Source organism: Hoplias malabaricus, chromosome 16 (assembly GCF_029633855.1).
Source record: "Hoplias malabaricus isolate fHopMal1 chromosome 16, fHopMal1.hap1, whole genome shotgun sequence".
Taxonomy (NCBI): domain Eukaryota; kingdom Metazoa; phylum Chordata; class Actinopteri; order Characiformes; family Erythrinidae; genus Hoplias; species Hoplias malabaricus.
Window position 1 is genome coordinate 19,456,118 of NC_089815.1, and position 25,358 is coordinate 19,481,475.

Below are 25,358 nucleotides of genomic sequence, written 5' to 3' on the forward strand. Positions count from 1 at the left end.
TGGAGTGATGTTTGTAATCCATAATGAATAATCGGCTAATCCTCAGTATAACATTTATGAGGCTAAATGTAATCAAACCCTCACAGCAATGTTCCATTCTACTGCAATGCAGCATGGACTAACACTTCACAGTCTGAGATGTCTTTGGCCCAGAAAGCTAGCTGCAGGTGAACAGTTCCCTGTTCATTTTCCTTCTCTGTGTAATAGACCCCTTTCACTCACACAGATCAGTAGAGACTACACCCTGTTGACATCCATTTAGATTCAAATGCCTGTAAAAAAAGTGCATTCAACTTCTTCTGCAAAGATAATCCTTCCCTGCGAATGTTCGCACCTCAGATAACCTCCTCTTTCGCCACCGAAACTCACACTTCTCATCTCCATTATTAATAAGGAAAGTTCACAGACAATTATCACAGGTCTCGGGCCGGTGTGCAATTTTCAACTAAGTCTGTCTCTCCATCGTTGCCTAAGTTAATGGTCCAATACTTTTGGCTGCTTTGCCTTTCCTGTGTGCAGGAAGAAGAATGATCATTTCCTTACATTCCCACAGGGGCACATTAGCAGAAAATCTGACGGACAGAGGCTGAAACTTTTATACAAACATGTTGAGTGCTTCTTTGCCCACGACATGTCCAAGAGTTTAGACACCTCTTCTGTTGAGGGATTCTGCTAAACACTTCTGGGACCTGGCAATCAACAACTACACACATGGTGTAACAGGTGTGTTCACCAATTTGGGCTAATGGATCAATGCCATGATTTTGTGCCACTAACGTGAAACATATACTCTGTTGCTATGATAAAGGATTAGGTTTAGGACTTGGTTGATGCCGTGTGTTGATGTTAAAATTAAGGATTATTCAGATTGAGTCTTATTTTACAAATAAATATATTTCACACAAAATTCCAAAATTGTCCAAAATTGACCATTTTGATGCTGCATCGATTTTTGAATTAGGACCAGTTTTATTTTCTGTGTCTCATAGATGTGTTAAATTCAGGCTGACCAATCAGAGAGCTCTGTTTTCATGGTTGCAGACCAAACACAAGGGCATCAAGATGATGGCAGAACAGTTCATCAGTATTTAGCACTGAATGAGCACTGAATGAATAATCTTTTGAATGAGAGGAGCAACACGCAGAAGCAGAGCCTCAACTCCCCCACTGATTTCTAAAATCACGGCGATACAATTCAATTTTATCCAGGATTTCTGAGCACAGTGTACTAGAAACAAGATGTGCAGGCTGTAGCAAGAGTCTGGGTGCACATTATTCCACATTGAGGTATTATTAACACAATATGTTTTATACCTCAATCAGAATGTATGTATCTATAACAATCATTATAGAGTATATTGGTGGATCAGAATCACAAAAAACACACTTTTTTATAAAATTCAGAAGATGGTTCATCACCATTTGTAAGTGCTTCAATCTGTTTTCGATCTGGAAACCAGTCTAATGTGTTTACGAAGTCCCGTGTCAGTAAATGAGCAAAAAAACAAAGTGGCTCGGTCAGTGGCTGCTCACAGCAGAGAAATGGCAAAGAGCTGCCAAACACTGAAAATCATGAAAAGAGGTGAAGATATCGTTTTATTCATGCTCCATATGTGGGTAATATTGAATTATTTTTGCTGGAGATGGACCTGACTCGAAATTTGGGAAAGCGTTAACTGCATGAAAGTAAACACAGACCAAAAGGGCTACAAAAACTAAACAACTCAACTTACAAACAAGTTTCTATGGTAATTCAAACAGTGAATAACAACTTACAGACAAGGTCAACTTCAGCCATGTTCAGCCAAGGACTTTTTCTCCTTAAACGTAATGTTCAACTTTAAAAGATGCGGAGCTTCTGAACATAAACAAACCATAGAGAACTGCAGTTCCCCACAATTGTAGACATTTCCTTTAATGCTTTCACTCTGTTTCAGTTTACTTCAGTATTTCTGCACTTATTATTGGACATTCGTAAATGAAAATGAATATGAATACAAAATTCATTAGAGTTCATTTGTTTTTCTTTTCTCATCCATGGCAGAGTAACACCCACTTTAGTGATAAATCACTGATGCACAGTTCTGCCCCTATGGGGTACAGCTGTGCCTGTGCTCCTCTAAGCTCTGTGTGTGCCCCAGTATAACAAGTCACACAGAGAAGCCCTTGCTGAGCCAACCATGAAACCTCCCTGAAGACTCACCGAAGCACTTGCTCTGGTTGGTGGCTCTGTCCATGAACACCTTGGAGGAGATGACCGTTCCAAAGGGCAGGAACATCTGCATGAGCTCGTTATCGCCAAACTCCTGCGGTAGGTGGTAGATGAAGAGATTGCAACCCTCGGGCCCTGCGGCAAAAACAACAGCGGCAGATTAAGAATTAAAGACGGAGCGAGACATCTCCCTGGGGAAGAGTGTAGCTCTGAAGGGAAGAAAAAACGTCTGGACGTGTCCCTGCACACGGGGCGTTAGACACGGCGGAATGTTTACGCTTGAAACACCATTACACTGCGGATTAAACACAGACAGGAACATCTCCCAGGGGAAGGTGATGTGTGGAATTCTGACTTGTAGTACAAAGTGGTGGAACACTTGTAGGTACTGAATGAAACAGGTCATGCCCCTCAGAGCGGGTCCCCCCACTTCGGGGAGGTGATGTGAGGTTAGAATGGGTTTGGAACAAAATCTCAGACCCATTTAAGCCACTGGGTGTCAGTGTAGTTGCAAATAATTGGAGAAAATCTATGTATAATCTACATACAGAACAGGACCGTGTGGAGCACCTACACATGAGGCTAAATCGGACATGTACGATGCCAAGCATTGGCCAAAGAAGTCAAAAGACCCAAAGTATTCAGCTGTGAGGTGGAAGAACTGCGATGGATCTCCAGTCAGTGCAAGATCCAACATTCGGACCAAACTTTATTGAGGTGTATGTGGCCCAGTGCAATTAAATCCACACACCAATGGCCTTCCTAGAAGATTAGAGACAGATCCTGCAGCACAAGGAAGATAAGCTTTTTTTTTTTTTTGATTTGGCAGATTTTGACAATTTTGACCCACTGCCAGCTTTTCTGCATAAATTGCTGGCAAGATATTTGCATATTGGTGTTTTTAAACATTTTTAACAGAATATTTTTAAATAATTTATGAATAATGTCTTGGCAAATCAGCCCTCAAGCCCTGGATTACAGCTTCTAGAATTTTCGCCTCTGGGGTTCGTGTCTAAAATCATATTTTTGTGAAAATACGGTGCAGAAATATGGTTCAAACTGTTTCGGGATGTGGGGAGTCTGCTCTGTCAATTGCATCTCTTCACCTGATCGTGCAGAACTGGCATCTAGAACTTTGAGGCTATGAAAAGGGATTGAGATACAGGAGATGTGCATCATCTGCCTTGCATCATGTGCAGCTGGTGGCTTTGTGTGACCATCTACTTCTTCTTTTCAGGTTTAAGGACCGCTTATCCTTTATCACTGTGCTCTGGGTCAAATGGAGCCTCATTACAGAGAGATGAGATGGCTCTGAATGTTCTGACATGAAATATATATAGATCAAGTCCAATTAAAGGTGGCATCAAGAGGATATAAAAAAAAAAACAAAGCAAATGCTCTTAGACTCCAGAGCATTAAAACAAATAATATAAACTATGCTAAAAATTACAGGTAAGCAGCACTTCTTTGTCTTGTTTTCTATTAATATCAATAGATTTCTTCACACTGTCTTTGAAAGATGTTGCTTTAGACTGAGGTTGGGAAAAGAAGAAGAGTCTCTCACCCTCACCTTCTCTCTGCTGCTGCTGCTGAATCACCTGTGGTGGCTGTGGCAAGCTTTGGCCAATAGGGGTCAGTGTGGTCGCCGGATAGATCGCTACAGAAACAAAGAGAAAGCACAGTGAGCTGAGCCAGGCTCAGAAATGGGGAAAAATACATACACACAGAATTTACTATGAGTTCAGCATGAGCTGAGTGTTGAAAAAACAGTCCTTACGAAGGAAAATACACACCGAATGCCCTTTTGCAATGGTTTGTTTGTATCTTCAACAGCACTTTATGAATCCGTAGTAAGTGAGTAATAATATGACACAATTATAGTGATAAATAGTATATAAGCTTAAATAAAATGTGAATTTCCAGGTTGTTAATAAATAATTATTAATGACTTGTTATAATACAGTTATTATCCTTAAAAACACAGAGTCATATTGTTGACATTAGCATTTATTAGGGCTTTAAAATATTTTAACATTTAATTTATTTATGAATAAACTTGCAAACATACTATAAACATATTATTACAAGGCAATTACTGATGTGTAAACTGCTACAGTATTGTTTTTGCTTTTTTAAGGACTTAAGAATCAAATAGGATTTCCCATTGTTGGTGTATAACTAACTGAAAAAAAGAAAAACAGATCCTTTCCCACTTCAGCTGTGACTCAGACGTCCTCAGTATATAGATACGCAGATAAAATACTCTCAGTGTCCCAGCGCTGTCTCCATTGTGAGTGGATGTCACAGCCACAGTGTGGTAATAAAGCTAGCTCTAAGTCCTGCAGTGCTGAAAACCTATTTCAACGTCCAAACAATGCTTGCATCATAGCTGTGCCTGGGATTACATCTGCACCATCATTCACGTTCAGAAAAGAGGAAAGAATGTGCAGCAGGAGTGAGCAGTAACTAGTTAAATTTACTCCAGCACACACACTCAAGTACATTAAGTATGTTTGAATGCCCTTGGTCAGAAATTAATTTGCAGATTATTGGACTGATCTTCTAAAGGCATTATGCTTAAAAATAGCATTTACATTTAACAATAACAATTGTCATTTTATTCAATAGAAAATAAAATAATATTTTATCCAAAAGTATGTGTGCATTTTTGTATAGACAAATTAAGGACAGTGATTTTGAGCTTAGCAATCAAGAAAGTAGGGTATTAATAGTTTATTTTTGTTTTTATTATATTTTTATTTATTGTTTTTGATACAATGTCAATATTTTTTTAATACTATAAAACTATTACCATAAAATATCAAAAGAACAGGAGAATGTTGCTCTAAAGCCCAGAAATGATTTGGACACCTAATACATACCCCAGGTTGAACTCACACTGGGAACAAACATGCTGTCTGGAAAACGTTTGCATATTGTTGTATATCAATCGCAAAAAAATGAATCAAAACTGTGGTTATGGGTAATGTAGTGTAGTGGGTAGCAAAATTGCCACATGTGCAGAAAGGTTTGGTTCCCTGCTTGTGTAACTCCACCAATGCTAAACAAATAGTGAAATCCCTCTGGCAAGACTCTCAATGCTTTATTCACCAATATCTGTAACATGGTTGTAATCATAGCCACAAATATAATTAGCTGAAATTTTCATCTGAGATTACTGTTAGAGACAAAAATCCCAGAGTCCAATAGCGGTAAATGTGAAACATCATCATCATTGTTATTATTATTATTTATTTATTTATTTATTTATTTTACAGTACCTGTGTACTGTTGCACGCCGGTGAAGGCTTGCTGCAGTGTGTCGGCGGCGGTGGGGCTTTGGGTGGAGTAAGGTGGCATGCCATTGGTGTAGACAGCCTCCACTGCTGGATGACCATTGGGCTGGTGCGGGATGCCCGTGAAGCCGTTGACGATTGGAGTGACAATGCTGGGGACGGCCGAGGATGTGATGTTGGCGGGTGGTGAGCTGAGGCCTGCGGGAACAAGAGCGCCACGTCTGAGAAACGTCCACAAAGTATTCAAGACACATTACACATTTACAGGCATGCTACACACATCAAAGAAGCTGTGTCCGACTCAAACAAGAGCACAGCTTCTATTTAACAACATTCAAAAGAGGCTAACATTGCTGACAAACATTGGCAATGTCATTTTGTTGACTTCTTGGCTCCCAATAAGCCACTTTGGGCAGTAATCCACATTGACAAGTCTCCACAACCTCAGAAATGTGGCTGAATATGGATTTAACAGATTTAAACAAGTTGTGGAGATGTGTTTACAGACAAAATGAGTGAATATTGAGTATAAGCATTGATTAGCAATGTCAGCCTCAGAGCTCCACTTAGTACAATAACTGTCAAAATCATTTGGTCATGTAGGAATTTGTGTCCATACACCTTTGCATTAGTCAAATTTCCCAAAATTGAATTTCAAATCTATATATAACGTATAGAAATAAGTTTTAAATCATTCTAACATATGTCATTTTATTCAACATGACATAATGTAACCTAAAAATGAAGTATTAATATGTTACATTCTCAAAGGCTAACATCGAAATCAAGTGCAGTGACCAATAGGTTCTTCTCCGGACATTCAAACAACAAAAAAATCTTCAAAAAAAGGTTCTTTTTTGTTGAATACAATTAAAAATGTACAATTATATATTACCCACACACACAAAAATGCTTCAAAACATATGTGTACACATATTCCAATTCAGAACTAGTTGAACCAATGTTGTGTTTTTAGTATATTTACAATGGTCTCTTCTTCGCCTGCAAAACTCCATTAAATGGGCCTCCATACTGTAAATCTAATGCCATTCTAGCAGTGAACAGCACAATATTTCCACCGTAAAGTATTTTTTTGGAATATTATGATGGATCACATGATCTCTAAAGGACTGGACACTAGTGCAGGGTGACAGTGTGTGACAGCTGGCCTCAGAGGGCTTATCTGTCAGAGCTATAGCAGAGTGGAAAGCTGAAAGAAAAAAAGAAAAGGAAAAAAAAAACAGAAATTCTCCCATAGGATCACTTTAATATGCACCCACCAGCACACAGAGTCTGTCCATCACGCAAACCCCCAGGCCCTCTGCCTCACTCTCAGTCTACTTCCATAGCTGAAGACCCCCCTATAGAACCATTTACAGGAACTGGACATAAAGCTTGTGCATTTTAACGGAGCTCTGGCCATTTTCTTCAATGATTGTACTGCACATTCCAAAAAAAAAAAATGCTATAAAACTGACACCTAGTGGCCTGGATGTCAGTGATTTTGTAATAGGCCCTCTTTAAACAGGGACTGATCCTATGGAGTGTAAACTGGTTTATTTTTATATTATATTTTTTCATTTCAGTTGTTCTTTGTCAAACAGTAAATATGTAATATATAAGAACACAAAAATGTTGTTTTGCTAAGGAATTATTGTGAGGTTTATGCATTGAGTGAGTAAAATAACTGCACATCTGGACATGTGTGTCCACAATGAGGGATTTTACAGTGGCTGATGCTCTAAGGGACATCTGCAAGCGTCAACTGAAGGGGACAAATTATGCCAAATATGTATACTTTTAGTGCATATGCACACCAATATGAGTTTCTGAAGCCCACCAACACACAAACTGCGAGACAAGACCACACAGCTATTTTATTTATTTATTTATCTATTTATTTATTTATTTATGTTGTGTGGTCTGCCCAAGTCAAAAAACATGTAATAAATCAATCTGTCTTCTACCTTACAGTGCTGAGACTTTAGAAATACCCCGCCTCCTTGTCTGAGTCTCTCCAATCACAGCACTGGACCCGCGTTTATGTCAGAGTACGAAGATAGGGTTAAACAGGGTCATTCCCAGTCTCTCGTGCTGAGCTGAGCTGAGCTGTGTGTGGCTAAGTCTCATTTAAAGGAACAAATGCTGAAACAAGTCTTACTGAACAGGGCTGTGGTGTTTGATCCTTGTGGTATGTTGAACTGGTGTCACTTATGTAAAAGAGATATATTGTGATATATTTATGAAACATATTGGATGTGAATGTAAAGCTTAGCTGATCCAGTGACCCTATAAATATCTGTCCAAGCTGTTTAACAACTAGGTGTTTAGAATAAATAAATAAATAAGCCAAGGTGAGCCTGGCCGTCCTCATCATCAGAACAGAAATGATCCGAGTCTCTTCGGCAGGTCACAAATTGTGTGTCAGACACCTCATTAACTCGGTTTGCGGCTTTAAACACAACGTCGTGCATATGCTGTGACACCCGGCCGCTTTTCATCCATCTACAGAAGCTTCAGGAATGCAGAACCTGCCTGTCCTTTCACCCCCCAGCATCCTTAGCCATCAGCCTTGGAGCCAAAGTCCAGGCGTGAAGTTCAGAAGCACAGGAATAACACATAACAAACAGCCATTCGGTTCCAACTCATTTGGTGCCAGCTCTGTACAATTAGGCCCCTCCACTTTCTGCTTCCACTGCCATTCCTTTGTATTCCGTGCTCCCGCACCTGCCCCGTATCACTCGAAAGATATATAAATAAATACAGTGCACGCCTCCATGCATCACGGTGCGTATACATGCTCTAATAGAGAGCGCCATCTGGCTGAGTGCGTACGCGCCATCGAGCTTAAGTGCTTTACATCTGTTGATGGAGCAGACGTGCCATTGTTTTCCGAAAGCCCCCTTAACCTTTCTGCCAGGCTCTTAAACACGGCAGTTTCACACATACACACACGCACAAATACGCATGCCACGGATTGATGCTCGTGTTGGAGCAGCGTTAAAAAGTCACAGTCTGTGCTAAAGCCAACCCTGCATTTATCAGAACAGATCGAGTCGGCTGGGTTCAGAAAGGTCTGGAATAATCTGATGTATTCAAATAGGGTAATAAACATGTTAAAGTGCCATTACTATGGTTAAAGCAAGTTGTTTGGAATGATATGACAGCGTTAATTCATTCACTCATTCACTCACTTTCCTAACAGCTTTGTCTAGATACGTCACCGTGTGACTAGAGCCTATCCAGCATCAAAAGGTGCAAGGTAGGACACAGGGGTCCATTGTTGTCACAATATTGTGGCTGGGGGCTCCAAGATCCATAGCAGTCTGTGTGTGGCAGGAGAGAGGTACATATCGCTAAAATTACACAACTATATTAATGATCATTAATACCTGCACATTAACTCCTTTACCCTCGTATTAAGGGCAACATTTATGATTTTAATAAAAAACTGAAGTGTTTAAGAAGCCCCTGTGTCAGTAAATGGTTAAAAATAGGCCATTACACGATGATGAGATGCCCACATTTTAAAAAGTGTGAACCTTGATGAGGATATTGCTCTACTCCTGCTCTATATGTGGGTAATACTGACTTATTTTCACTGTTTCCGATTACTTAAGGTGGAATGTCTCTAAATTTGGGAATGTGCTAACTGCGTTACATGTAAACACAGACCAAAAGTGCTACAAAACTAAACAACTCAAGTTACAAACGAGATGGTGTGGTAGTGACTAAAAATTAACAGTTAAGTTTAACTTCAGCCATGTACAAACAACAGTCAATTTTTTTTCCTCAAACATACCATTCCACCTTAAAAGATGCTTCTGAACATCAAAGAGAGCAAAGAGAGTTGCATTTAGCCACAATCACAGACTTTCCCTTTGTCCTTTCATTTCATTATGTCTTAAAACAAACAAAGTAAACAAACAAAGTAAACAAACAAGTAAACAAGTAAATAGCAAAATAAATGTTTCATTTTACCTAATTTTACATAGCTTTTTTCCATATATTAATAAATACATCATTTAAAAAAAATCTGATTTGTGTTTATTTACTTCTGCATATTTTTCCATTTTTAGGCAGGAAATGACAGTGGCAGGAAACCAGATATTTCACCATTAGTTGATGTAGATGGATGCAGGTTGTAGACCAATCCTGAAAAGAGGACATGTCCAGGAAAAAGAGGACGTATGGTCGCCTCACACCTGTGGACAATTTCACACAGCCAATCCACCAACCAGCACATGCTTTTGTATTGTGGTAGGAGGACTGGAAGGAAACCCATGCAGACACTGCAAAAACATAGTGAGGCCACCGATGTCATTTTCAGAACACATCATGCCTGATTGCACTATTGTACCCAGTGTTGCATTCGTCACCACAGGTGCTGAGTGGTAGAGGCGTATGGAGGAAGAAGGAGGCGGAGAGAGAACGGTGGGTGATATGTCCCCTACGGTCAACCCCCTCCAGTGTAAGGATGAGAGTTACCTCAGGCTTAATATCCACATATGCAGTGCTCTAAGGATGATTACACCATTAAAGAGCCGACACAATGGAAAACTGCTGTCTGCCTCAGTGTGTTCTATGGTAGATATTTACAATGTCTTTGGGTATGATTTGTTCAAAGTTGTTGCTGTTTTTCTCACCAGAATAATTGCGGCATCCTGGTCAAAGGCTTAGCGTGATTCTTCCAGAAATAACAAGCCCTCTCCTGCTTATTTCACAAGCTATCTCAACTGTATTCAATCATAACCAGACTGCTGTGTTGTGTGTGTGCTTCCTCTGTAAATTCTACAAGTTGTAACCCATGTGTATGAATGTGTAGCGTGTGACTGTGTGTGGCAGGTGTGTTGAATAAAGCAGAGGTGTTGCCGGTGAGGTGCAAATGAATATGAAAAAAAAAAAAAAACTTAAAAAAATGAATAACTTATTTATTGTAGTCCTTGGAATATATTCAACAGTATCTCAGCCAGGTTTAATAATGCAACAGATTCCAATAGGTTCAATAATAGAAGGCAATCAGCGGCGTGGAGCACACGCAGGAGCGTGGAGAATAGCGCGCATATTTCAGCACTTCTCCAGGCCACAGCAGGACGCCACAGCAGCACCAGTCTCTTTCAATTAAGTCAGCGCAAGAAAGGCCAATTCACCCCGGCAGCCGCTCAGCATATTAATATGACATTGATCCCAGCCAGAACGGGGGAAAATCCAAACAGAAGACCACAGCCATCTCACACATAGCAAGATAATGTTGCAGAAAGAGAACAAAATAAGCATGACTTAGAACAGGGTCCTGGAAATGAAAGCATTGTGCTATTAAACAATAAAAATTACCTTTAATTATTATTTCCCCATGACTAGTTATTTAGATTTTTTTAAATATTTTTTTTATTTTACCAGAATGTCATTAGCTTGAAGACTTGAGGGAAAGAAATATATTAAAAAGAGGACTGTGCCTGATCCACTTGTACCGCGCTCTTAGAAATGAAGGTGCTTTGAGCGATGCCATAGAGCCATTTCTATGTGATTGTTCATGATTGTTCATTGTACTTGCTGCGCTGTCCAGGATTCTTTCATTAGCCTCGATCCAAGAGACATTTGAACCTCCTCAAAAGCAGGGATGGTTTGTTCCTTACGGTGATGGGGCGACACACTGGAAATATTTTGTTTTCATTCATTCTACTACAGTAAAAACTCTTGGCTCTGTTTAACCAATGTCATATTGTTTGTCCTGCCTCTAAGTACCACAGTCCAATCAGCATTAGATTTTGTTCCATGCAGTCCCGCCTCTTTCAACCTAAACTCTCATGTTAAGGTTATTTTCTTTGAGCTGCAGAGCCTTCAGTTCATTCTCAATGAGTTCTAGGAAGGCTTACCCCAACATGATTTTGACATATACAAGGTAAGGCATGTTCCAAATGGCCTCCTACACTATTCCCTACATCACTTACTATGTAGTGAAGTATACAGTGAATAGGGCACTGATTAATTTTGGGCACAACCCTGTGCAGATACCTGGAGCAGCCAGAGCTGTGTAGAGTGACAAGCTAGTGATCTGGTCAGTACGACTTCACAATGCTCTTTATTCTGGAACTACTTATGAAAAAAAAAATAATAGAGCCAGACGAGTTCAAACGAGTAGGAACTATGCATTGGAAAAGCACCAGAACGTACTTGAGGTTGAATGCTGTCCTTACAGAATCCTTACACAAATGTTCCAACATATAGTCTAGACCTTTCAGAAGAAAACAGAAACTAAGTCTATGTTAAAATCCTTGAAGTGTTGGATAAGTAAATGTCCACAATTTAGGCAACGTCTACTTCAGACAATGTAGTGCAGTAAGTGGTTTGCTGGGTTGTGATTAAGTTGTTAAAAGATGCTGACAGCAACAAATCTGACGTAAAAACGTGCTGTCTTACAAAACCATGCATCTCCATTTCTGACAGACGCTTCTTGCTGTAGACAAATGTCCGGCGCAGACTGTGCCTTGACAAGATTTGAGACAAATTGCAGAGTCTGGCCGGTGTGTAATTTAAGGAGCCGAAGGACAATATCTACATGTAACGTCACACATGAACGCCTTCCAGAGAAGGAGAAAGGGGCTAACAGCCTCGCGTGTCACATTTAATTGGACGACTCGGCTGTTTCAGAGTGGCGACTTGTAAAAGATGTCATGCCACATTCAAACAACACACTGATGAATGAAGAATGCAGCTGTTTGAAAGCCTCAGATTGTGTCCTTGTATTTCCCTAAAAAAGAAAAAAAACTGACATTTTGTTATGTACCAAAACAGCTTGTATTATCTCCCCAGAAAAAGCATTACCAGCAGAAGAGGATGTTCTAGGACACTATGCCCAATGCCAAGCTTTGGCTTGAGGGATATAAAGCCGCTGGGCATTGAGTTGCCTTCTCTGGAGGGATAGTGCTGGCATGGGATTTGGGTTTCTTTCCACTAAAGACAGCCTCTTTACTTAGCTCTGGTTACCCCAGTTTGGCCTGTTGTGTTTACGGGAAGGACGAGGAATCTTGCAGAATCAGCAAATGCCACAAGGTAAACATTAAAGTTTCCATCTGATCTCTCTGTTTTGCATCTCCTGATGGGGACATTTGATGTGTAGAAGAGCCTCGACTATACAGATCTTCAAATCTTTCACTTTCAAGGTCGACATCACCAGCTACTTCTGCGTCTATGACTCACTTTTTAAACAGGATTACAGGAAAACAAACAGAATGGTAAACAAGCTTCCCCTGCATTAACACACCCAACTTTACTGAAAGAGCCAATGAATAGTTAGCTGATTTTGTGAAGTGGGATAGCATAGTGGATAACACCACTTTAGAGATTATACAAGCGGTGAATTCTCAAATGAAGCTACAATGGGTGCACCTTAAAGTAACTTATGAATATAAAGGTTTGGACCCAGGAAGCCGGTCATCTCACACAAACCCCCAGCTCTCACATGCAAAGCCACAATACGTACTCCAACAACAGAGGAAATGAAGTGAAGCTGCTCACCCAGAGTCTGATGAAACTCACCCGACACCGGGGTCATGGGGGTGGGCGGGAGGCTGTTGATGTTGAGCGCCCCCATTTGGTGGATCTGAGTGGTGGGGAAGGCCACACTGGGCGTCAGGTAGCCTCCATGACTGGCAGCCATGAGGGCCGCCTGCTGCTGCATCAGCTGCCAAAGAGACAGAGAGAGAAAGAGAGAGAGGGGGAGAAAGAGCAAAAAGAAGTTACTAGAAGCGAGCAGCCTATATGTGCGAGTGATGGATGGGAAGCGCTCGGCAGAGTTGAGGAGAAAGTGGAGCGGAAAAAGAGAGAAAAATGTGTCAACCTATGTTTAGTGAAAGCGTCCATCTTCCTAGTCAGGGAGCTGTCACGAGGCTCCAGAAACGTTTCAGTAGCTGTCAGCCCTGCTCTTTCTAATGGACGAATTGACATGCATATTCTTGTATAGTCCTTAAACGACCTGAGAGTTCACAGCCAAAATCACTGGTTTGCGTTCACCTTTCCATTTCAAAACTTCAGGGTAATGGTTTCTTAATGGTAGTGACTGAATCCTGCCCTTTGTCATTTCTCTCTTTTTCCCTATGTGGCAGCCCTCTTTAAGAACAGCAGGAACCCCTCCCTCCCACACACACACCTCTTTTCTTTTTAGGTGGTGCCAGTCTTCTTTTGCACAACCAATGAGGTGAATTCCCTAGCATTACTAGGGACTATAGTGAAGCCCTTCAAATGGAATTCTATTAATTTCTGCATTCTACAAAGCTATTAGCAACAATATGATATAAAGTGCTACAATAAAGACTCACATTTCTTTACAGTGGCAGCGATAGGAACCAGGGGAACCATGATGACTTCAATGCAAGTACTGCTGTTACATTTAAACCTAGTATCACACAATGTAGGACCCTAAGACTATATCCATCACCCTGATCTTAGCCTTAACACTAGGCATCACTCTTGTCCTAGGTTTGGTTGCAGTGTGTGCATTTCATATGTGGCATATATGGCTTGAAAAAATCACACTGACACATTGGTACAAGTTGGAAACCTATATATTTCCTTTGAAGTAAGGGTGACAAAATTAGAGTTACAACAGTTAGAGTTTATTTCTTTAAAGTTATATTTGAAACCATTGTAGACTGCAACACACTGCATATATATGGGATGACTGTTTATTAAAACTATAGATCTTGAGCCATCTAAAACTAACTAACTAAATAAATAAATAATCAAATAGTAACTTTCAGATGCATGAAACTCATTGAAACTCTTGTTTTTCCAACCACTGCTTCTTTTTGAACTACGGCTAACTTAACACTATTGGACAGCTCAACACACTTAGAGGAGAATGCTAACTGCCCATTTCTGTTATGTCATCAGCCAACAGAAGCCTACTTTGGAGAGAGAGAGAGAGAGAGAGAGAGAGAGAGAGAGGCATCACCTTGGTTTGTAACTTAAGGTCTCTGGATGCTGAGGCCAAATTTTTGGCTGAGGTGTTTTGATGTTTTTAAAAGAAAGCGCTCATGTTGCAAACTTTCAAAGAGAACATGCGCTGGTGCCATGGCCATTTTCACAGCCATCTATTTGGGGACTGGGCAAATAGTTGAAAATGAGTTCAATCTGGCTAGAAATGTAAAGGTGTGGGCGGTCAAATGGACGACTCCCACTGTGCCCTATTATTAGCTTAGTCCCCTGTTGTGAAATGACTGACACAAATACCCATCCTGCCACTTTAGCCTGCGATAATGCAGCGCCTCTTGTCTTCACCAGCCGGGTGCTAATGACAATATTGCGAGCTGCACGCCGCTGTGCGCCATGCTGCATTTGCATGGAGTCCCTGGATGGGAAAAAGCCAATTATTTTCCCTCAATGCCCCTGTCAGGTAGGCTGAAAGCGGCTGTCCCACCACAAAACGCCAGCCACTGACTCCTCATCCATAAGCTCCAGCACTGTCTATTAACTCCTCCTGTCATTTGCATAATTCTATCAACGTGACCAATGAGGATCATCCTTCTTTTTTTTTTTTTTTTTTTTTTCTTATTTGTGGCATGGAAGATAAATTGAGCCTTTTAAGGGGAGGAGAAGAGAGAGCGACAAGAGGGAGCTAAACAAAGCTTAACGACATGAGGAAGAAGGGTACTCAATGGGTATAGGGGCATCTGAGAGTCTTGACAGTTGGTGTACCATAAGGGCTGGGGCATTTAACAAGTTTAGGATGAGATGGCCTTATCTTCACTCTTCCTCTCCCTGTGTCTGCGCCTGTCTCTCGGCCTTCAAAACCTCCGTGTCATAGTAATCAGGACCCATTGTGCCCATCTTATGGCCTGGGCCTGTTAGCTGAATGGGACTTGCAGAGTTAAGCTGACTGAAGTGAGCCGGGTGCCAGGTTTTTTTTTTTAAACCTAAAAGGACAGGCCTTGGGCAGAGCACAGAGCAAAGCTGAAGGCTCCCACATTCTAATTTCTCAGCATGTGCAGCTTGGATAATGTCCCTTTTCATGGCAGCCACCAGATTGCTTCGGATAACAACGCAGCGTTCCGTTCTGCTCTTTAGGAATTAAAACACAGCAAATCGGAGGCTCAAGCATGTAATTATGTCGGGGGTGGGGGGTGCGTTTTTGTGGGGGGGTAGTGTGCAGCATCGATTCGTTCTTTGCGAGAGGAAGACGAGAGGAAGAGGAGGTGGGGAGAGAAAAACAAAGGTCCATCGACTGACTGCGCTGACAAGACTATTCAGAACCTCCCCGGCAATTTTTCCGCTTTCACTCGGATCTCGCTCATACATCCAGAACAGCCATTCTTCCACCTCTGCTTGACTTTCTCCAATAGAAAGCAACTGTCTGCAATAGAAAGCAAGCGAGAGAGATGGTGGGGGGGGGGGGACCAAATTGCCTTCTACTGAGTCTTCATCATCAGGGTCACAACCTTTTCTTCCTCCAGAAGGAGGACGAGAAGGGGGGAGGGGGAGAGGAATATCTGTAGGGTGAGTATGCGGGAAGTCGTTGCCCTGGCGACAGCATCCTTTAGAAACAGGCATCTGTTTTTTTATTGCCGGGCTGATGGCATTAGTTTCCCCTGGTGCCAGCAGGCAATCACCTCTTTATCACACGGCAATTATCCGGCCAGCCGCGCCGTGTGGCTCCCATTCCTCTGCCTGAATCACATGTGACCCCTCGGAGGTCCAGGCTCCACAGAAAAGCCAGGGAAGGCTGGAGAGATATTTATAGAGAGCAAGAGAGAGAGAGAAATGGAGAAAGCTGCAAAGCGAAGACCCTGGCTGTTAGGGTCCCCAGCCTCGCTGATTGTCTGGACCTGCTTTTACTTTCTAGACGCTGAGCTGAGTGCTGAACGTCTTCAGCTGCAGCAGCTCTGTAGCAAAGGCCTAGTCTACGTGACGTGCAAACACAGGGCAAGTTCGGCTTCCGGAACTTGCTCTTGTTATGGCCAGGTTGTTCCATTTTGCTCTACTTTTACTGATTTAGAAGTCTTTGCACTAGATATTGGAACATTTCTGAGAGGATTTGTTTGCAGTCTGCTGTAAAAATATCACTGAGATCTGTCCTACTGACCTGTTCTAACGTAACTGAATGTCCTGAGTGTTTACTATGCTGTATTGTATGGTGATGTGTACAAATCAGTGTTGTTTGAGTAATGCAGGAGTCAGTAAATTATCAGCAGTGCCATAAGATTTCAAGCAGTGCTTAATGAAACATTATTAACACTAATAAATGAACAAAAATCATACCAATATAATATAATATAAATCAAGCTGACTTAGATCATGAGTTAGTTTCATGGTTGTTGATGCTTGGAGTCTATGACCAACAGGGGGCGATATTGGTCAGTAGGAGAGCATTAAACCCCTCCTACCCTCCCATTCCCCAAAAATACCAAAACAAACCCTCCCCTCATTTATAGCTGGGCTTGCGGCGCATTAAATTGCTTTCAGCTAATTTGCGTGTCAAACAAATCTAATGTGTCATCTCTGCACAATCGCTGCAGATAGAAATAGACATCTTTCAGCCACTCTGCCATCTCCCAAACGAGCTGGCTTTCATTCCTACTTCTCCAAAAATATTAAGGAAATAAATAAATAAAAGTAGCAGGCAGACGAACATGGCCGCTTATGGAAAAGGCGCGAGATCAAACGGGAGAGGCGGCGGAGAACAGAGAGGAGAAAGGCGTTTTAAAAGATGCACAGCAGCGGAGGGGGGCCGAAAAGTAAATTAACGCTTCGCTCTTTCATCATCCAAGAAGCTGGATTTGAGATTTGGAACATATCTCGGTGTAGCCTCGTGCCATGGGATCATAAGCTGATTGCCAGGTAGAGGAGTGAGGTTAAAAAAAAAAAAAAAACTCCCACCCCTCCCAAAAAAACAAAAACATCTCTTGGCACCATATTGTCAGAGCTGTTGCCCGTTGCCCCTCCAATTTGTTTTCTGCAGCCCCCCTCCTCAGCTCTGACTAAAATCCAATTTGCTGGCTGTCAACTCAGCCCACTAATCCTCCGCACAGCTGTGTTTGTGAAGGAGCTTCCTAATTTGCTCATCCTCAATGTGTGATTCCGAGAGCACCGTTGCTGCCACATATCTGTATCTGCTGAATGTTGTGCTGATATATACACTCGTCGTCAAAAAAATAGTAACACCCGGAAGGAAGCGTCGCTTTGCGATGATATTCGGAATGAAGATAAAGCTTATCTGGAAAAATAAATGACTTTAAATTTAGACTGATATCAGCAATATCTATTGAGCTGCGAATACAGAAGTGGTTTTTTTCAGTTTGGTGAAAGTAACGTAACATGGCGTGGAGTTGTAGAGGTATCTAATGGTGTCTTGCAATAATCCATAAAATGCTTTTAATGAAAACCAATGGTGATCTGCCGTTGTACAAATTGCAATCAACACCATGTCACCAGGCCTTCTGGACAACAAACTGTTCGTCTTGGTGTGGCCACTGCCATTCGTTATTGTGAGAGGGTTCTTGCAGTCGTTGGTGACATTGACGTGGTAGGGGTCATGCAGCTGTCTGCCCATGGTGCAGGTACTAAGATGACAACTCATGGAGGACAAATCATTCGCATGTCTCATCAGGTCAAACCATTCGTTCCAGTCGGTTGATTTCTTTTGGGTGCAAATATTTTTTGAAGATATATATCCCCTTAACCTCAATGTAGTCAACATGTTTGGTGTCCAGAGTTTGTATCTATACTTGTGCAGCTACTGCTCGAGCAACTGCTCACATAGCAAGAATATTGTCGCTGTCCAAAGAAATGGATGTGTCTCAAACAGAGTAGCTTTACAGGAGAAGGGGAAAAAATTATTAACTTTAATGGGAAAGTCTAGGATTGTGGGGAAACACAGTTTTCTCTGAATGTTTACATTCAGAAGCTCAGTTTGTTGGAGGAAAAAATACTACTGTTGATTGTACGTGGCATAAATTGAACTTGTCTGTAAGTTTTTATTCACTGTTTGAATTGCCACAGAATCTCATTTGTAACTCGAATTGTTGAGTTTTGTACGCACTTTCAGTAACGCTCTTAGCCATCACCCGAATGTGGAGAAATTTCCACATAAATCAATTTTACCCAGCTATGGAACAGAAATAGACCAATATCCTCATCTCGGTTCAGGCTTTTCAACATTTGGAGTCTCTCCGTTGTCTAGAAAAAGCTCTAGAGGCCTCTGCCATGAGCAGGGAGATAGAGAAATCCTAGCATAATGTTTTTTTTTTTTTTTTTTTTACTAAATGTCACCTTTAAAATAGAGGGAGGAGACAGTGCTGTTCCTTCACTCTGCCTACCTCCAATTTCCCTGCAGGGCAAGGGGGATTGAACCTGTGTCCTTCTGGTCCTGTCCCTGCTTCTCTACCTTTTAGGCCATGACTAAATTCTTTTGAAAGTACTAGTCATTTTTCTCATAAAGAATATCTACGCTGGCCTAAACGTCCTTATATGGGCATGAAAGTCAACTTCAGAGGTCTATTACATTTCAACTTCACTGCAAACTAAATGAAGTAAACACTAGATCCCTAACCTTGTTTCTTGGCTCACTCAGGAGTTTCACTGTGTAGACAAACTAATCCTTCAGCTCTAATGTCACCTTGAACTCAATGTTGAACTTAATGTGATGAACAATTCATGCTCTTTCAGCTACATTTTAAATTAGCATGTTTTTAAATAGTTGTTTACAAAGACATTGATATTTATGTGTCAGACTCTGGCAAGGAGTGCATAATCTCATATGGCAGTGTGTGGGGTGTGTGTGTGTGTGTGTGTATGTATGTGTGTGTGTGTGTGTGTGTGTGTGTGTGTGTGTGTGTGTGTGTGTGTGTGTGTGTGTGTGTGTGGGCCGAGGCTCTGTCTGGAACGCTGAGGCATGGAGACACTGTCAGAGCCAGGGACCTGAACAGTGCACATTGCACACATCTCTGACACAACACATAAAAGTCTCTGCCTACCTGGAAGAAACCACAGCAGCTCCTGGACGTTAGCATTCCCGCATTTCCCACGGACAGTCCGCATTTCATGAATTGTAATGAGAGGACTTTTATTATTTATTTATTATTTCTTTTTCTTATTCTGGGGCACAGTCCAGGTCATTACAGTACAACTGTCTGCTTGTGTAACATTGCCTCTAATTTGGAAAGGGGGTGGAGGGATATGGCCATAGAGGCCATGTGACATCGTCCAACCCCATTTTAGTCCAAGGCTAATAAACATACGATTCAGATACTTTTAAAGAAGCACCACATACTATTTGGTGAGCACCTGATACTGTCAAGTGAGCACCTGATACTATTAAGCAAAGCATTAGATGCAATCTGGTTGGCACCATATATTATTTATTGGTGAACAGTTACTATTGAGTGAGCTGTATATAATACAGAGAAAGCACCATATTATTTAGTGAGCACCAGAAAGAGTTACTATATTAATACTAGTAATACCAGATACTATTGCGTGAGCACTAGATAGAGTTGAGTGAGCAATATGGTGTTTAGTATCCGGTGCTCACTCAATAGTATCTTGAGATCACTCAATAATATCTGGTGCTCATTTAAAAGTATTTATGCTAACTCAGTTGTACTACTAAATAGTATATATTGCTCACTTAGTAGAATCTGGTGCTCACTTAATCGTCTCTAGTGTTAACTCAGTAGTACCTAGTGCTTACTAAATAGTATCTGGTGCTCACTCAATAGTAAGTGCTCACTCAGTTGTATCTAGTGCTCATTTAATAGTTTCTAGTGCTTACAAAATAGTATCTAGTGGTCATTCATTAGTATCTGGAGCTCAGTCAGTAGTATCTGGTGGTAACTCAGTTGTATCTGGTGCTCACTTAATAGTTTCTTGTGATCAGTTAGAAGTATCTGGTGCTCACTTTATCATATCTAGTGTTTACTCAGTAGTACCTAGTGCTTACTAAATAGTATCTAGTGCTCACTCAGTAGTATCTGGAGCTCACTCAGTAGTACCTAGTGCTTACTAAATAGTATCTTGTGCTCACTGAATAGTAACTGGTGCTCACTCAGTTGTATCAAGTGCTCATTTAATAGTATCTAGTTCTCACTCAATAGTATCAGGCTCTCACTCTATATTATAATACAGCTCAGTTTAAAGTCCTTGTATATTCATAGCCCTGTGTTTATGTGTGTACTGATGTTAAATGTGAAACTGCCCTTAATATTATGTATTTTCCTTCTTAGAGTATTCGCATACAGTTTGAAAATACATGCCACATCTTTCTGCGTCATCCCTGGCCCTGTGTGTGTGTAGTGTGTGGGCAGTTGGAGCGTGGGCAGGGATGAGCTCAGCGCTGGACACCAGTCAGGAGGGATTAGGGCACTCACCGCGTGTGCGTAGCTGCTGTAGGTGCTGAAGGGCAGGGCGATGGCCGGGTTAAAGATGCCGAACTGACCCACCATCTGCTGCATGCGCCGGATGGTGCGCTCCTTGTCCGTGTCAGCAAACTTGACCACCAGACTGGACGAGGCGCCCTGGAGAGGGAGGCAAAGGCAGAGTTTACCTGCTATTCAGCCATGCAGCTAGTATCAAGTGAAGATGGTTTTTCATTTATCATTTTTAACATGGTGTTAGATATGCGTGAAGAGGAGTAGTTCCATCACACACATTTCTAGTAGTTTTAATGCTCAAATGATGCACAATTTATTAATATGCAAATCCAATCACAAACTTAGGCTGCCGTGTAAATGTCAGAGATCAAATGTATTTATTGCAGTCCAAATGCTCACAAGCTGTTTATACATTAGAAGCATTGGACCCTTATTTATATGAGCACACAAGACACAACACAGTTTATTCATTCATTCATTGTCTGTAAACGTTTATCCAGCTCAGGGTCGCGGTGGGTCCAGAGCCTACCTGGAATCATTGGGCGCAAGGCAGGAACACACCCTGGAGGAGGCGCCATTCCATCACAGGGCAACACACACTCACACATTCACTCACACACTCACACCTACGGACACTTTTGAGTCACCAATCCACCTACCAACGTGTGTTTTTGGACTGTGGGAGGAAACCGGAGCACCGGGAGGAAACCGGAGCACCCGGAGGAAACCCACGCGGACACAGGGAGAACACACCAAACTCCTCACAGACAGTGACCCAGAGCGGGACACGAACCCACAACCTCCAGGTCCCTGGAGCTGTGTGACTGCGACACTAACCTGCTGCGCCACCATGCTGCCCCCTTCAAAAACTGTTCATTAAAATATTCATTAAAACTACTTATTTTAATGTATGCCTTCAGTCAAGTGCATTTTTTTCCTGCACTAAAAAATGACAACACATTTCAAGTCTTGACAATGTTTTCTTAGACTCTCAAAAGATTTTAAAAAAGCTAAAATTACCAGGAAACTTTGAATTGTGCACCAGAACATCACTGCTGCACAATTGAGGTGAAATGGGAAATAACAATAAGAACTTCACTGCTGTTTACAGGGGACATATACCTATTTTCCACAAGTTAACATAGTTCCCTGGGGTCTTAATAAAAGGTCTGTGATGTGGTTTGCTCCAAATATCACCAGGATCAAGCACAATACAGTTCCTTCCCAGTCTCAACAGCCCTGTTCAAAACCACTGGTTCCGTGCCTGTAGAACGTGACACTGTTCACCCCACTCATAAACATAGGCCCAGGGCTCGTGTCATCCCGTGTTTTCATCCCAAAGGTGGTCTTATTTCACAGTTATGGATGTGCAGACACTCCAGACACAAGCATTAATGTACGCAAGCACTGAAATGTTTCCTTCATTTTAATGATACTATACACAGAACTGTTATCAAAACTGAATCACCATTTTTTACCATAAACATTAGAGACTGTGGGGTTTCTGATGTGCTCATGTTAAAAATGCAGCACACTTTGATTTTGTTACTATGGTGACTGTAAGGGGGACCCCACTGTAAACGAACTTCCCATTGGCTGAATAGATGTGAATTAAAAGATGGGATATACGAGATGGGAGAGGTGGACCAAACCAGCAAAGATATGAACACAGAAAGAAAGCAAAACACTTAAGCACAGACAACTCAGATAATAATAGAAGACATACAAAGAGAGACCTAAGACTGTAAATAATAACAAAGATAGAAAAGATTAAGAACAGATGTATGAAAAAAAAGGAAAAATATATTTGGGTCATGGATGCAAAGACTTGGTCAGCATACTGCAGAGGGAGCTGTGAAAGCTACATTCCAGCTTAAATAGTTCAGAAACATTAGCAGAAGCAGAAATCTGCTCCACAGACCCACATCATCAAATTCTAGGCCCCCAAGTGATGTGGGTATTTTTGTGGAATATTCCGTGTTAATCGCAAGATTTCTGCTTTCTCTGGGACATAACATCAGTTATTAAAGTAAAATTAAAACTGTCATTCAGTGCACTTTATTTAAGAGGGACTTTGACTCCATTGGCTGCAGCACTAAATGACAGACAGCAAACTCTGGCTGCTGATTGGCTAAATAAATGACGACTAATGAGAAGCACATTATCTCATGCTGTGGAGTATTAGCCCCTCCCTCTGGCTGAGGGAGCGCTGTGGAGGTTCATCGTCTTAACATTGTCACCTCAGGGGCTGATGTAAAAAGGCCCGGGGCTATAGCCCCATAGCCAGGGCTTATTGTAACAAATCTTAATGGTTTGTTTATTAGTTCCGACCTTGCAATGTGATTGGCTGAGAGATGTTCCAGGAATGCCAATATTACACAATTATGTAATAAACGAATGTGATGAATGAAGCTCTTCAGGTATCACTCTGCAAAATACAAGTAGCTTAGCAACGAGGCCAGCGCTTACAAGACAGCACTGATCCATTTCCTGTTCACGCACTTTATTTTGAACTGAGTACAGAGATATGGGGCAGTAGACATTTAACTGATTTCTGATTTTTAAACAAAAGAAAATGGAAAAATTGCTGCTTGTGTTCACCAGCTCAGCAGGTCGGCTCTGGAGCAATACTCCAAAATACTCACTTTTAACTTAAACAGAGAGAACTTGCCATCGTTTAGTGTATGATATATATATCACAATGATCTGAATCCACTTTAAACAATGACTGAACCATGATATTCCATTGACTTGATGTGTTTATCTCTGCTTCTGTCCTGATTTGAGGGGAGCTCTGAATAATACAGCCTTGTTTCCCAACAAACCTGGTGTGAAGACCAGACCGAACCGGCTCACTGGAAAGAACCACACTTCAAAAATCCTGGATGGGTCCAATATCGCACAAGATCCAGAGTTTGTTGAAAAGAGCAAAAAGGAATGTGTGACAGAATGGAACTGTTCTACCTCATGGAAGACTGATATACAAATGGTCTTTATCTTAAAACCTAATAATAAACAGCGATAACAAACTGTGGTATAATCCCAATAATACACTCGAGGTTCATGCCAGTATCTAATGTTATAGCATTAGCCGGAGTGCATTATTGCTTAATTAACACATGCTTGTTTGCCAATTGGCCACATAACCTAAAACAGCAAATTTTCATATTGTGTTAAACTGCTTGTTTGGACCCTCAAGTGGCCTGGGCCCTTGGGGACGTGCTTATAAAACCCATAGCATTATCCCGGCTTGTTTCAGGTGGAATGAAATATTAGAAAAAATTTGGTATAAACACTGTAACGTCATGACCCACAGTGTACTTTCTCTTACAGGTAATACTGCTTAATTGGGGACATGTGCATTTAGCATTATGTAATGTTTCATAGCTAGCCATTGTTTTAACATTTAATCCGTCCTTAATTTCTGTGCTCTGCTCTCATTGGCTGTTGATGAGACTTGAGCTGGTGAAGAGTTTACACTACACAATTATGTCCAAATTGAGATCGAAAAAAATGTTTGACATACTGCAACTGGTCTGAAACTCCAGAGTAAAACGGGGCTAAAAGTCATGTAGTGTAACCACATATTAAGGCTACATACAAACAAGACTGAAGAACTAAGACACCCAAAACACTACATACTGAGACCAAGCCTGATTAGGAGTGACCGCGGACTAAAAACTACCACAGGACTAGGCTAAGCTATATACAACAAAGTAGACTTGAGAAACAAAATACACCCTAAAAAACACCAAGAAAAATCAGGACAGATCAGAATATCTTAAGATAAAGCACAAAACTAATCACAGACTCAAGATGAACACAAGATTAACAAGATAATCACGAATAACTGACCGCCAGAATGCTATTGCACAGAATACAGACACTACTTGACACAAGGAAGAGAAGGATGATCACATGACCAAGGGAACACAACCAGGAACCAAAACAAAACACAAACAAACACATTACAATTGTGCACTGCATAATTTCAGTTACAACCCGTGCCAACTTAACGTTTACTCACAGAATGGGGTCCCAACACATTCCCATCCATTTCCAACCCTGAGTTATTAGGAGTCTAATATTGTCTGTGTCTCTTTTTTCCCTCTATTTTCATTCATTGTGAAAGCAGATTATCATCTATCTAATCTCCACTGAAATATTGCCTGAAAAGGCCATTTTGACTAGAAATGTAATAAATGGCAGATTAAGCCGTGGTCTCTGACCTTTGCATGGCACTTTATAACAATGTAACCTTTTAGTTTCAGACTAATGTAGCTAAATCTGACACTTCTGCACAACATATTAAGTCTGTTTTCGATAAGGATTAACATGGCTTGTGAAAAGTCATATGGATTAGAACGGTATGTAACTGATTTGAGACAGACATGGCCACCACTGCTACTCTCAGTCTGACCCTGAGCCCAACTGCTAAGCCTTTTTCTTGCATTCTAGTCCTCACTACAATAAAGAAACTCTGCT

The 25,358-nt window shown here is 41.2% G+C and overlaps 1 protein-coding gene across 2 annotated transcripts in view; it reads right to left on the minus strand.

The window, feature by feature from the left end:
* celf5a (cugbp, Elav-like family member 5a) overlaps nt 1–25,358 on the minus strand; it is a 40,833-nt gene that overhangs the window by 4,502 nt on the left and 10,973 nt on the right. The window contains exons 3-7 of one of the 2 annotated variants that reach the window (XM_066648146.1): nt 20,871–21,017; nt 13,027–13,192; nt 5,494–5,706; nt 3,783–3,869; nt 2,204–2,347 (exon numbers count right to left, since the gene is read on the minus strand). In XM_066648146.1, coding sequence (XP_066504243.1) covers nt 2,204–2,347; nt 3,783–3,869; nt 5,494–5,706; nt 13,027–13,192; nt 20,871–21,017 — 757 coding nt within the window. Of the gene's footprint in view, nt 1–2,203; nt 2,348–3,776; nt 3,870–5,493; nt 5,707–13,026; nt 13,193–20,870; nt 21,018–25,358 lie in introns of both variants that reach the window. The other variant, XM_066648145.1, reaches the window with a different exon arrangement.